Below are 14,794 nucleotides of genomic sequence, written 5' to 3' on the forward strand. Positions count from 1 at the left end.
ATGGTTACACAGAGTTTGTGTGTTGGTCCGTTATACTTCCGGATGGCAATGTTGTGAACTCCTTGGCCAAGCGCATTCTATCTATAGTCTCAGGTGTTGGGGAGGGGGGGGGGTATGAAATTCAACTTAGTTGGTACCTTTTCTTGAATTAAGTAAGTGACTTAGATTCATGAAACCAAAAAGTAACCTTTGCTTTTTCATTGTCTTCTACCATTTTTATTTTATTGATAATACGTTTGATAGATGTCTCGCACTGCGTTATACCTGGGTTCCGTAATGACGTAATATTTCACGGACACAACTTGGGTGCATTTGAAATTGCACCATATAAAATAGAGATAAATTCTACAGGATTTTTTTTTATCTCAACTCTGGATATTCCATTTTTTAATCAGAAAATAATAAATATCATAGTGAACTACAAAAGAAAGAAAAAAAGTGAAAAATATAAAATCAGCGAAATTTCATGAAACATTGATTTTCTCCATCTTATTCAAACCTTATTCTTATTAACTTTTAGATTGATGGTATTAAAGAAAATTTAATCATTTTTCTTTCCAATGAAGATGGCATTATAATGTTAATTTTATGTACGAGGGCTGTCCCAGAATTAAGGTCAGTCAAGGCTGTAGCTCCGAAATATGTTGAGCAAATTTAATGAAACTGCCACAGCAGATGAGCATGCCGTTTATCTAATTCTCAGCGTAATTGCCATGCTGGCTTAACGTTTGTCGCTAAAAATAATACCCAAACTCCATTGCCCGCTCACCGTCAGGTACTAAATAATTTCCCAAACAGCCAACATAGACCTGTCCTTATCACAATTGTCCTAAAAGATACCAATAACACACTCACTACCGAAGCCACGATGAAACTTTCAAAAAGCAAAATGGGAAGAATTTACAGAATACATTGGAAAAAAAACTGTCAGAATCCCACCAAGGCAAGAAAATACAGCGTTTCACCAAACTAATTCTTAAAAGTGCTAAGAAATATATACCACGAGGCCTCAGAAAAAAAAGCTACATCCCCTGCTAGTCAACAGGAAGTGATGCACTTCTGAACGAGTATGAAATCACACAAGTCCAAAACGTTGCCGAAGAACTCCTATTGTCTCTATAAGAAAACAGACAAAAGAAATGGACGGAAACAGTCGAAAACCTTGTGTTTACCCATTCAAGTCAACATGCCTGGAACCTCATTAAAAAACTCGATCTTAATAAAGATCAAACAAACAATCAAGCTAAATCCATATAGACGTTACCAGTGCCAAATAAAAAAAAAAAATAAAAAACAAAAACAAAAACGCAGGGTCCACAACCTGGCCAGAAATTTGAAAAATACATCCGGCACGATTACCAAAAACTGTATAACTCACAACCTCAGTTCGGTTTCACATCCATACCCATCTTCAATACAGTGGTAAGAGAAATTATCAAAGAAATGAAAGCCGGAAAAGCTGCTGGAATTGATGGGGTATTCCCAGATATGATTAAACACATCGGCCCCAGAACCCTACACTGCTTAGCATATGCCCTGACAAACGTCATCGACACCTCTAATTACCCAAAAAATTTGGAAAGAAGGTAAAATACTCGCTACTTTGAAACCAAACAAACCACCTTATGATCCTGCTAATTGAATAATAATAATAATAATAATAATAATAATAATAATAATAATAATAATAATAATAATAATAATAATAATAATAATAATAGATATTTATTGATAAATATGGCAATTTGTCATTTAGTTACACTTGTTATAACGTTAAATGATAACACTAACATTGAACAGATATTTCACTCCTACTTATTTTCTCTCTCTCTCTCTCTCTCTCTCTCATTCACTCTCTCTCTCTCTCATTCACTCTCTCTCTCTCTCTCTCTCTCTCTCTCTCTCTCTCTTCTCTTCTCTTTCACACGTGCGATATACACATCATAAACATATTCATTTCGTTTTCAATTTGTTACAACTGTGGCAATTCGACACCAAAAATTATCATCATTATCAATTGGTCAGTTAATCTAACATTAAATAAATTAATCAGTTAATCAGTCAACGAATCAATCCTTGGTTTTTCTGTACCATATGAAATATTAAAAATTTTATTGCTGATGGAACGAACGTTGATTTATACTTGTTAGTTCTACATTTGATCTGACAAAACCTTCTCCCAGATGGTAAAAGACTAAATTCATGGTATAAAATATTTTTTTATTGTTGGTAATTGAGAATGCTTTCCTTTCTATTGCTTTTCCACGAATTCTTTCTACTCCATCAAGAGGATGGTTTATTATTTTTGATGCCTCTTTGATAGATTTTGAAATTTTTTATTTATCTTTAAGTCGGCATCCGCCAAACCATGTGGTGCAGCCAAACGCAATTACCCTTTTAATCAATGAGTCATAAACTCTTAACACAGTTTTCTTCCTTACTTGAAATGTTCTCAATTTCCTTAGGATGTATAATCTTTGGGCAACTTTCTTAGATATTATATTAATATGTTGAGAGAAATTGAGGGAATTATCAATGGTTATTCCTAAATATTTAAAATATTCAACTATCTCAACATCATCTTTACAGATCGTCACACACTTTAAGTCGTTTTTGTTTTTTACACCAAACACATGTTCTTTTGTTTTTTCAACATTTAATTCAAGCTGATTTTGTTTACATCAATCGGTGAATATATTTATTTGTTTGAAATAATTCTTTTCGGTAACGTTATCTTTTAATAAGCCAAGAACATATTCATTTCGTTTTCAATTTGTTACAACTGTGGCAATTCGACACCAAAAATTATCATCATTATCAATTGGTCAGTTAATCTAACATTAAATAAATTAATCAGTTAATCAGTCAACGAATCAATCCTTGGTTTTTCTGTACCATATGAAATATTAAAAAATTTTATTGCTGATGGAACGAACGTTGATTTATACTTGTTAGTTCTACATTTGATCTGACAAAACCTTCTCCCAGATGGTAAAAGACTAAATTCATGGTATAAAATATGTTTTTTATTGTTGGTAATTGAGAATGCTTTCCTTTCTATTGCTTTTCCACGAATTCTTTCTACTCCATCAAGAGGATGGTTTATTATTTTTGATGCCTCTTTGATAGATTTTGAAATTTTTTATTTATCTTTAAGTCGGCATCCGCCAAACCATGTGGTGCAGCCAAACGCAATTACCCTTTTATCAATGAGTCATAAACTCTTAACACAGTTTTCTTCCTTACTTGAAATGTTCTCAATTTCCTTAGGATGTATAATCTTTGGGCAACTTTCTTAGATATTATATTAATATGTTGAGAGAAATTGAGGGAATTATCAATGGTTATTCCTAAATATTTAAAATATTCAACTATCTCAACATCATCTTTACAGATCGTCACACACTTTAAGTCGTTTTTATTTTTTACACCAAACACATGTTCTTTTGTTTTTTCAACATTTAATTCAAGCTGATTTTGTTTACATCAATCGGTGAATATATTTATTTGTTTGAAATAATTCTTTTCGGTAACGTTATCTTTTAATAAGCCAAGATTATCTCCCACTGTCGCTCCTATGCTGCCTTTTCAAACTCATAAAACGAATCATACACACTAGAATTTCACCAACCCTGGGTATATCCCGAGCAAGCTTGTTTCAGACTGGGCCGGGACAAAATTAATCAGGTCTCAGCACTCACATCACTCATACAAGCAGGCTATGAGAGGAAATCAAAAGTTGGCGCAGTGTTTATAGATTTGTCAGCAGCCTATGACACCGTATGGCACATATAAGACAGGAAAAACGTTCAAGCTTTTGAGCAAAGTGTCAGGAAGAAGAACATACCATATTGCATAGATAACAACATAAGTAAAAAAAGAACAATAAAAATGGCGTCCCACAGGGGGTGTCTTGGCCCGTACTCTCTTCAACATGTTATATATAAGCGACGTGCCAAAAACGAACGCCTTTAAATCCGGATACGCTGACGACATTGCAATTGCAAATCAGCCAAACAGCATCCAGCACCTACAATCGATACTAAGCAGAGATGGCCAATCACTAAAAGCATTGTTCGAAAAATGGTACCTCAAGATGAAGACAACTAAAACAGTGCCCCCTATTCCACCTGAACAACCACCATGCAAATTAATCCATGTATAAGACACAACCCTCCCATTACGACTCACACCCCAAATAGGCTACCTCGGCGTAATTCTTGATAGATGGCTCACATAAAAAACAAATTGAAAACACAGCTAACAAACTTCTAAAAAGAAATGGAATAATAAAGAAACTTGCCGGAACAACATAGGGAGCTACTCCCCCAGTCCTCCGAACATCTTCATTCGCATTATGCTACAGCGTTTCAGAATACTGCGCCCCAATGTTTGACGAAGAAGAAAATAGAGGATGAGGCTGAACAGGAAGAGGAGGAGGAGGAGATTTTATTCATAAGAGTTTTATAAGGGAGGTATCCTAACGGTCAAAGGTGATAGCCGGCCGGCCCAAGTCCCGAGTAAAGAGATGGTAATCAACAGAGTCGGGATGGAATTCCACGATACCAAGGGAAGTAACTCGATATATCTTAGTCAGGCTATATCAATATTCTGTGTTTGCTCCCTTTGATTAACAAAGCGTTTTAACTTTTTTTTTTAAAGTCTTTGATTTGTGTGTGTGTGTATGTGTGTTTGTTTGTGTGTGTATGTGTGTGTGTGCGTGTGTATGTGTGTGCGTGTTCTTTTCGAGTTGACTTCGGTTCGCTTTTGAGGTTTTAAAAATTTTTTTATTGATATATTTATTATGGGGGGGGGGGGGGGGGGGGGGGTTGAAAGACAAGCATGACAGTAGAGAGCCTTTCTTTATCGGTAGAGTGGAAAAGGAGAATAAAGTCGAATAATCAACCTAAGAGACAAATTATACTTATACCAAGAGGAAGAGAGACCGAAAAAAAAAGAGAAATAATCGTGATACGACATCATCATCAACAGAAAAATAAAAGGAGGTGGGTTGAAGATGGGGATGGTGGGTTTGTTCTAGCGAGAGACTTATGGTCAGCGATATATGTATGTATATATATATATATATATATATATATATATATATATATATATATATATATATGTGTGTGTGTGTGTGTGTGTGTGTGTGTATAGACACATATGTGTGTGTATAGGAAAGGCTCTCTTAACTCACACTCTCGCACCGTACTCGGGGGCAAAATGTGTACCTGACCAGTAACAGCGCTGGCTCGATCAAAAATAGAATTGTTAAATCGCTTTATATGTACAGTGCTGCTGTTGGCTTACAAACCCTTGTAAAGAGTTTTGCGAAATTAAGTGCATATTGCTCTTTTTAAAAGCTTAATCTAAGTTTACATTTCATGCAGTTCAGGTTGCATGTTCAGCCTTTTTTATTATCATTGCTATTACTTTCCAGTACTCAATATATATACACCGGTCAAAGAAAGCTATTCAAAAATAATATGTGATACAGATTTTGACTTTGAATATAATATTCTATGTGAGGTTCTCATCGAAACGGTAACGTAGATGATGGATCATAAATAAACAAATAATTGCGTCAATCACCTAGGCGTACGATATCATTACGTTTTGAAACAAAAGTCAAGCAACGATGAGTGTAGTCAGTAACTGGATAGTCACAGAAAAACAATAATTCACTGTTTGGTTTAATTAAAAGAATCAATCACAAATAATTGGTACAAAATTGTAATTGTGGTACTTCCATCAGGCATCGCCCACAATGTAGAAGAGCCCAGAGCCCTGACAGTTGTCCACCATTCTGTGTAAATGTTTGCTGTTTACAACTTATACTATAAGTTCAAAGGGCTATAACTCGTTCAATCTTTGTTACGCTAAATCAATTTCCATTGTTAGCTCCCGTCGATTAATAATACCATTTTAGACACACTGAGGAAATGGTGGGTTGGATTATATTTATACATAACTTATAGATTTAAGAGAGGGGATAAAACTACTTCACACTAACAAGACGCCTTATTTCATTTTGGTTGGAATTCTTTAAAACTAGATAGATAAATTGAGATGACTCAACTTATCAAATTTCTTCACTGAGACTTCTTTCTAGTACATGATATTGATATCAGGTTTGATCATTTTCGACAAGTTCAGGTCATTTCAATTAATCGATATAGTAGTATGTCACTGGTCGAAATATTTTTTTTTTTAAAAACAAAAAAACCCGCGAATTTTTTTTTCGAAATGAAAAAAAAAAAAAAAAAAAAAAACTAAAAAGAAAAACAACCCGTCTCAGCGCATAAATGGAGAAAACATGTATTCTTGGCTCACACATAACACATACTATAGAATGACTAATAAAATACGTGCCTACTATATTAATAATATGATGTTATATTATAATAAAATAGGTATAATAAGAAAAATTGACTTTAAAATTTCAAGCCTCAGCCTTATCAGTGACCCATCCTTTGAGTCAAATTCAGCTTTATCTGGTTGACACAAATCCTTACATCTTTAAGAATAAACGATTTCTGCTCCGTGCCTTATCCCCTATCACGAAACATGACCAATATTTCCGGAGGACTTCCACAAAACACATTTTTTTTTCTAATTCCGAACAGAAAACCTTTACTACACATATCGATTTTTTAAAAGTCGCAAATCTAAGAGTTGAAAGAAGTATTTGTTTTGATACTTTTTTTTATTAGTTTGTGGTCGTTTTAAGTGATTGATTTTTGAAGTAAAAAATTTTTCTGGTCAAAACGAAAAAGGTGTTTTTTCAGAGTATTGTTCATTTGTTTCCACATGTTCTTGGACCTTGTCAAAACCTTTTACAAGCGGGGTTCGATGATACCCCAACCTGACATCATTTCATAACATTTTTGAAAACTGTTTTATAGTGAAATATGCAGATGATACTGCTATTCTTGGCTTATTAAAAGATAAAGTTAACGAAAAGAATTATTTCAAAGAAATTAATATATTCACCGATTGGTGTAAACAAAATCAGCTTGATTTAAATGTTGAAAAAACGAAAGAACAGGTGTTTGGTGTAAAAAATAAAAACGACGTAAAGTGTGTGACGATCTGTAAAGATGATGTTGAGATAATTGAATATTTTAAATATTTAGGAATAACTATTGATAGTTCCCTCAATTTCTCTCAACATATTAATATAATATCTAAGAAAGTTGCCCAAAGATTATACATCCTATGGAAATTGAGAACATTACAAGATGGGAAGAAAACTTTGTTAAGAGTTTATGACTCATTGATTAAAAGTGTAATTGCGTTTGGCTGCACCATATGGTTTGGCGGATACCGACTTAAAGATAAAACAAAAATTTCAAAATCTATCAAAGAGGCATCAAAAATAATAAACCATCCTCTTGATGGCAGTAGAAAGAATTCACGGAAAAGCAATAGAAAGGAAAGCATTCTCAATTACCAACAATAAAAAACATATTTTATACCATGAATTTAGTCTTTTAACATCTGGGAGAAGGTTTTTCAGATTAAATGTAGAACTAACAAGTATAAATCAACGTTCGTTCCATCAGCAATAAAAATGTTGAATATTCCATATGGTACAGCAAAACCATGATTGATGCGTTGACTGATTGACTGATTAATTTATTTAAAGTTAGATTAATTGACCAATTGATAATGATGATATATTAATAATATTTGGTGTCGAATTGCCACAATTGTAACAAATTGAAAACAAAATGAATATGTTTATGTTGTGTATATCGCACGCGTGAAAGAAAGAGAGGAAGAGAGAGAGAGAGAGAGAGAGAGAGAGAGAGAGAGAGAGAGAGAGAGAGAGAGAGAGAGAGAATAAGTAGGAGTGAAATATATGTTCAATTTTATAGTTATCATATAACGTTATAACGAGTGTAACTAAATGACAAATTGCCATATTTATGGACAATAAAGATCTATTATTATTATTATTATTATTATTATTATTATTATTATTATTATTATTATTATTATTATTATTGTTATTACATAGAGAACAATAACACTAATTTGACTCCGGCAACCGTTGAAGCCTGGGTCACATCACTTTTTCTACTCTGTTGATGAAAACGATTCGGTTATTATTGATAATACGATTAAAAATTATTAGAAATTATGAGATGAAAGACGTTTAGTCTCGCCGTCAAAAGGTTAAGCGTGACGTCAGGAAGGCTAATAATATTATAGTAGCCTTGCGTCTTTTTCTTTCACATTTTAGTTCGTTAAAATCCCGGAGAAGTCCGTATCAAAATGAAGTCCGTTTGTCTTTCCATCCTCCTTTTTGTTGCTGTGGTGAGTAGATCAATTGATATTTTCCGATTTCCTCTAGTTTTTACAAAATATTTTCTTCTTTTTTAAATCTTAAAATATTTTTTTGTTCGTTTTCTCTTCCCTTCTTTCATTCATTCATTCATTTTTTTCTTTCTTGTTTATTTTCTAAAGTTTTATCTCCGTTTATTTATCTATTTATCACTCTATTGATTTTATTGATTAATTAATGTATTTATTCAACAATTATGTATATTATCTGTATCTGAAACTCTTCTTGAAATCACCTCATCAAAATCAAAATTTTAATAGTCTGTAATTGGTCTTTTCTAGTCATAATGGCCCGTACAATTGAAATAAATATTATATAGAAACATTGTTATGTTTTTGTTTGAAGCTTTTCTACTTTTTATTAATGGCGCGTGTCTTTTTGTTTTTTTCACAGCAGTCCCTGTATCAAAAGTTGTAAAAATTTGTGTCAACCTCTGAATCAATTTGTCTTAACTGAATATAGATAGTTCGAAGACGACGCCACTCAGGTCTTTGTTATTGTCTTTTGCCATCCGCGTTTATGAGTAATGCTCACTGAACTGTATTAACCCGACTATAAACGTTCATGGATACAGACAGTTTAGTGTGTTGGTCCGTTATACTTCCGGATGGCAATGTTATGAGCTTCTTAGCCATGCGCATACTATCTATAGATTTTGGACCGTATTGATGCCATATCAAAAACGTTTACTTCTTTAAGACCTATAACAAACTACACTAAACTCGCTGTCATAAAATTAGAGATTTTACACTGTTAAACATGTAAACAAGTTACGCACCACAAAGTATGAGATGAATTCATCGTTTTCCAAAAAAATCTCCTGCTGACACGGTAGTTCTAGCTAGTGATTATGAGTTCACGTCATACTTGTTTCAGAATAATAACAATTCGCTTTAAGTGTAAAAAACTTACCACTTTTGTAGTTTCATTAATTTTTGAATTTATTATTATGGTATATTACCTACATCATGTCGCAATTACCAAAGACTGATATGACATTTCTAGCTTTAAATCATTTGAAAAAGTGATTGTATACTCAATATTGTCAAAAATTAACAATGAATGTTATTTATATAACTTTTTAAAAAGTCTCTGCATGAACGTTTCACAGAGCCTTTAAAATCATATTAGGCTGTTCAGCAACACGATACGATACGATACGTTACAATGCGAAATCTCTATTGGTTCCACTCTTGTAAAACTGGGAAAAGAAGTCTATTTGTATCTATCGATAATCCATTCAAGAGGACGGCTATGGAATTGGAATTTCACAATCAACCATGAGAAGATGGTTATCGAAATACGACAGAACGATCACCAGTATGGAGCGATGTGGTAGGAAAAAGATCCTATAAAAATAGACAACTTTGATATGGATATCATCCAAAGATGTATGGAGCTGGGTGAGCGTAAAGATACCATCCGACAAAATATTGGATGTCTGATAATTCGTGCAGAAAAAGGCCCATGGGTTCTGACAGAGGATTATTGTTATTCTTGCAGGTGGTGAAGATGCTGGATATTTTTTTTTTAAGCTATGACATTTTAACTTGTCTGCATCATCCGGAAGGTAGAGAATATCATTCTGGGGTCAATGCAAAGGTGTTTGAAGACATGCTTAACAACGTTTTCTGGCCTTCCATCAAAGCACCCAGCTGTATTGGACAACGCGACCATTCGGTGGCCTATGATCACTTCAAGGCTCCAGCTTTGGCAAATTTTAAAACTGACATCATTTCATGGTTTCAATCAGCACTACAAATTCTGACCATTTATCAAAATGGCAACTCTACTCCTTAGTAAAAAGAAATGAACCAGAAACAGTTCTCAAAGCAGACTGCCTAATCATGGAGTTTTGACACTAGGTTGCGCAACTTCCACCATATCACCAATCTAATCGAGCCTATTGGCCCTAAGTAGAGGGAATGATTTAGAGGAGGAACACCAAAATTACTCTCACAGACAAGGCAATGAATGATATAACAAAGGAAGACTGGGAAAAGGCATGTTCCAACCTTCGCAAACTGGAGGAGAATTACATTTCATTGGATAGAGTGATGCTCGGAATCTTTTCGTAGTCGTTACATTTCTCCTTTTCATCATCCTCGTCATCAGAATGTGAAGATTCATGTGTCCAGTATTTCTTGGTTCTATTCATTAGTAATGTGTATTGATAGCTTTAAAATGCAGATGCCTGATAGTTTAAAATTGCCATTTGTTGCTTCATATTCAAGTACTGTATGTATATCGTTTATGTTTCAATTAACCGAACATTCCATTTTAACGAATTCCTTCAAAAATGGATAAGTGGAAATTCATAATTTTGAGAATGTAAATCTTCTATAAGTTACGATCGTGACCTGTTATCGATTTTAATAGAGTTGTAATAAGCGAAATCCTTTCCTATTAATTGTTTTAAAATTCATGAAAAAACATTTTTAAAATTAAGACAAATTGATTCAGAGGTTCATACGAATTTTTGCAGCTGTGCATTGAGGGGCACCTGAGAAAAAAGAAAGAAAAAACGCGCCACTTATTAAAAAATTGACTATAATATTGTGAGCTTCTTCTTCTTTTTTTAATATTAGTCGTTTTAACCATTATTTTATGTCATAAACAATAAAATGAAGTCATCATAATGTACAATTGGGATTTTTCCTTTACGTTTTGCCCATTGATCTTCATGAATATTTGATTTCATTTAGAAACTTTTTCATAAATCTGCATATAAACAACACTTTTAATTTAGTTATTAATTAACTACTTATGCTCTTTTGTCCACTGAAGGGAAGTGATAACACGATAGGTGCATATCAGCTCATCTCGACAGCAATGTCCAGCCATTAACACTTAACTCTAAAGGTTGCGCGCGCTTTTGTATGATGATTTGATTTCGTTCATAAACACACCTTTTATTGTGCAATAAAGTAATAATAGTCTATTATTTTTATAAAATAGGGTTGGGGATCAACATTGTTCCGAACAGCCAATGTAAAATTTATATCATCGAGCATAAAGTTACTGGCTAATCTAAAAATTATAAAACTATTTTTACAGACTGATATACGAGTAACTTGTAAACCTTTTTTGTTATTTCAGGCTAATTCTATCATCCATTGACTCAAATTAATACGAAGAAAATCTGCTAGATCGTAATACTCAATAATTTTATGACGTTTGTCTTTACTGCGAGTATAATTTATTATACGCAATTCTAGCATATCCACAACAAAAAATGATGACGACATTTGCTTTCATTCAAGTACACTTAATTTTAAATCTCTTTTGATACTATCAAGTTATGATAATATTTCTAATCTATTTTAAAAATTCAAAATAGGGTTGGAGATCAACATTGTTCTGTAAAGCTAGTGTTAGATTGTTATCATCGAGCACAGAATTATCGGCAAATCTAAAAATACAATACAGTAGCTTAATAAGTATAATAGATGACTGTCTGTTCTTAATTACCTTTATTTCTCCTCAAATATTGCAGTTTCTCCATTAGTAATAATAATAATAAAATAATCATGATAATAATGATAATAATTAATAATAATAATAATAATAATAATAATGATGATGATAATGACGATGGCAATGATGATGATGATGGCAATGATGATGATGATGATGATGATGATGATGATGATGATGATGATGATGATAATGATGATAAAACGTATAAAAGTGCATTTTAGGGGTTCAACTAATAGATTTGAAACTTTTTTATCCACGCTATCATCCCAGGCTTACGCTGGCAAGGTATGTACCGACATATCTCAATGCGGACCAGGAGAATGTTGCCAGATCATGAGTGAATTCATGGTGGTCAGTAGAAGGGACCTGGTCACATCTTTGCCAATTATCAGCAAACCTGTGAAAACTGGAACCTGTGAACCTTACAGGTGAGATTATTTTGTTTGATGCTCCATGGGAACATTAAATACCATCACATCTGCACACGACAGTGAGTGTTTTTCAATCAAGAAAATTTGAATTTGAGATATGATCTACTTCAACTACTCGTCAGTGAGATATTTTGCCGTTTGGAAATAAAGTTTTCTTTTCACGTTATAAACTATTGATAAACTATTTAATTCACCTCAAGAACTAACAATTGGTGTATGCATATTAGTTGTATTTCGTATATTTTGAAACGTGTTCATCTAAATAACTTGGTTCATAATGAATATGAGAAGAACACATAATGTGCACATTCATAAATACGAGTATAAACGCCTTTTCGCAAGTCCTATCCCCAATGCGCCTCATATTTCTTATTAAAATTCATATACACTGAATGCCTATCCCCTAACGTAATCATCGCCTCTCAACCACTATTTTTGTTCTATCATTCTTTCAATCTCATTATCAGCAATCAAGTTACACTTGAGTCTCTGGTGATTATAATATGGCTAAAAGTCGCAATGCGTTTTTAAACGCTTATGTTTTGACTGTAATGTACTTAACAGGCAATCAAAGGGTTAGCAAACATAAATTTGAACTCGTTATCATTCATTTAGTCACTTACTTAGTCGAGCGGTGATAAAATATAGGCCACCGTATGTGTATTTTTTAGCTGGTTTCGCTTTTCAGCGATATCTTCAATGCAAACTAAATGTTTAAAATATTTATCTATAAAATGTATATTGTACCATTTCAAAACTGTCGCTTACAATAAATAGAAACATTATTGCAGGTTTTATTCATGTTTGTATTTTCGCTTTATTGTGATTAAGCTTTAAAAAGTTTCTACACTGTGTTTTAAATTGATGATGATGATGATGATGATGATGATGATGATGATGATGATGATGATGATGATGATGATGATGAGATGATGTCTACTCCAGAATCCCTTGCAGTTCCAGCCATGTGCGATCAAGCGTCCAAAGACAATTTAAAGACTTCCTCAATTATAAAAAAGTTGTAATTATGAGAAAAGGAAGCCCCCTTTCATTGTAATGCCGTACCTACTCTGGAAATAAAATCGCATTTTAAAATTTTTGCAAGAAGTCACAAGTTTGAGAGTTTTTGACAAGATTAAGGTCATTTTCATCGATTGATGAAGGACTAAATTTCTTGCCAAATTTTTAAAAATGTGTTTGGTTTGTCTTTTCAGAGTATATCACATGCACAGTGAATGAATGCTTTTCATTGCCTTAAATAAAAACCTGTTATTGCTTGACCAGACGCGGTATGACGAGAATCTAGTGATGACTTGAATAAAATATTTGTTTTTCTCTGAATTCTTTCCCTCAGATTGGAGGGTTCACATTGTGATTCCTTCGAGAAAATGAACGGCTATTGTGGCTGTGAGCCAGGCACCCATTGCAAGACAGAGGAGATCCCACTCCCTACCCAAACTCTAGCTGTTTCCAAGAGATCCATGCTACCGCCCAGACCTGGATACCAGTGGATCTCCACTTGCAAGAAAATCTAAAAGCTATGAGTCCTTTTCCCCCTGATACCATTTAACTTATTCCAATATTTTTGCCTCTGAAATTTGTGTCGGCGTGAACAAGACACAATAAATAAATGTTAAGTTATTATTATGAACTTATAGTCAGAATAATGTGCTTTATGAAAAAGAATGAATGTCATTTAAAAACAACAAAGAGTGAACATTTTGTGATTACATTGATATTGACATTATATTCATTTTGCTATCAAAGTTTATTCTTTATAGCGACCTGACTGCTGGGATTGGAAACACGCTCGGAATTCAAATATTGATGAATCAATATTATATGACCCGACTTGTGAAAAACTCTGATAGACTTTTGGTTAGAGAATCTTTGACAAGTTGGATTTATTCAAACTATAATTCATTGATGAAGAGGACAAATTCAACCTTAATTTTATATATGAGTTTTATTAGTGTATGGCCAATTAGCCGAATTATTTTTTTTCTTCTATATTTTATATTTTACAATCAATGATAGGCTTTACCAACCAAATGGGATATGATAATAGCGACTGTTAATTCTCGTCAACGTTATTCAACATTTGCTGTGATGTGTGTTGTCCATTGTTGTCAGGAGGAAGAGGAATGTTACCATTTGTAAATAAAACTAACTTGAAGAACAAGAGATTAATTTGACTTTTTGCTTTAAATGATTTATTTCAATGTGGTGTTGATGATGATGATGATGAGATGATGATGATGATGATGATGATGATGATGATGATGATGATGATGATGCAAGTGCAAGTGGTGGTGCTGGTGCTGGTTGATGTACCGCTAGTGGTGTTTTTAAGGAGAAAATGATCCATCGCTTGGACTTCTACTTACATACAAACATATCTACAGATTATTTGTTCACATTTGCTATCCACATCTTTTTATCTTTAACGGAAGAAGAAAAGCTTTTAATTGTACACATTTTTGTATTCTTACTTGACGTATTGGCGTAAGTTCAAAATGTATGCTTTATGTAC

The 14,794-nt window shown here is 33.2% G+C and overlaps 1 protein-coding gene across 1 annotated transcript; it reads left to right on the plus strand.

Moving 5' to 3' along the window:
• Nucleotides 1-8,239: 8,239 nt before the first annotated feature.
• LOC144972497 (uncharacterized) lies at nt 8,240-14,443 on the plus strand. The gene is made up of 3 exons (XM_078913769.1): nt 8,240-8,322; nt 12,101-12,258; nt 13,616-14,443. Exons 1-3 carry the CDS (start codon nt 8,281-8,283, stop codon nt 13,794-13,796), a joined length of 381 nt encoding a protein of 126 aa, XP_078769895.1. The 5' UTR covers nt 8,240-8,280; the 3' UTR covers nt 13,797-14,443.
• Nucleotides 14,444-14,794: the final 351 nt, after the last annotated feature.

The sequence above is a fragment of the Berghia stephanieae genome, chromosome 5 (genome assembly GCF_034508935.2).
Source record: "Berghia stephanieae isolate SIO BIC M18660-M18661 chromosome 5, UCSD_Bste_1.3, whole genome shotgun sequence".
Taxonomy (NCBI): domain Eukaryota; kingdom Metazoa; phylum Mollusca; class Gastropoda; order Nudibranchia; family Aeolidiidae; genus Berghia; species Berghia stephanieae.

Excerpts from the sequence above, each read along its gene's own strand:
- LOC144972497 (XM_078913769.1), top strand. The coding sequence starts at position 8,281 with ATGAAGTCCGTTTGTCTTTCCATCCTCCTTTTTGTTGCTGTG. Across the intron at positions 8,323-12,100 it reads TCCTCCTTTTTGTTGCTGTG|GCTTACGCTGGCAAGGTATG; the intron begins GTGAGTAGATCA and ends CTATCATCCCAG. Across the intron at positions 12,259-13,615 it reads GGAACCTGTGAACCTTACAG|ATTGGAGGGTTCACATTGTG; the intron begins GTGAGATTATTT and ends TCTTTCCCTCAG.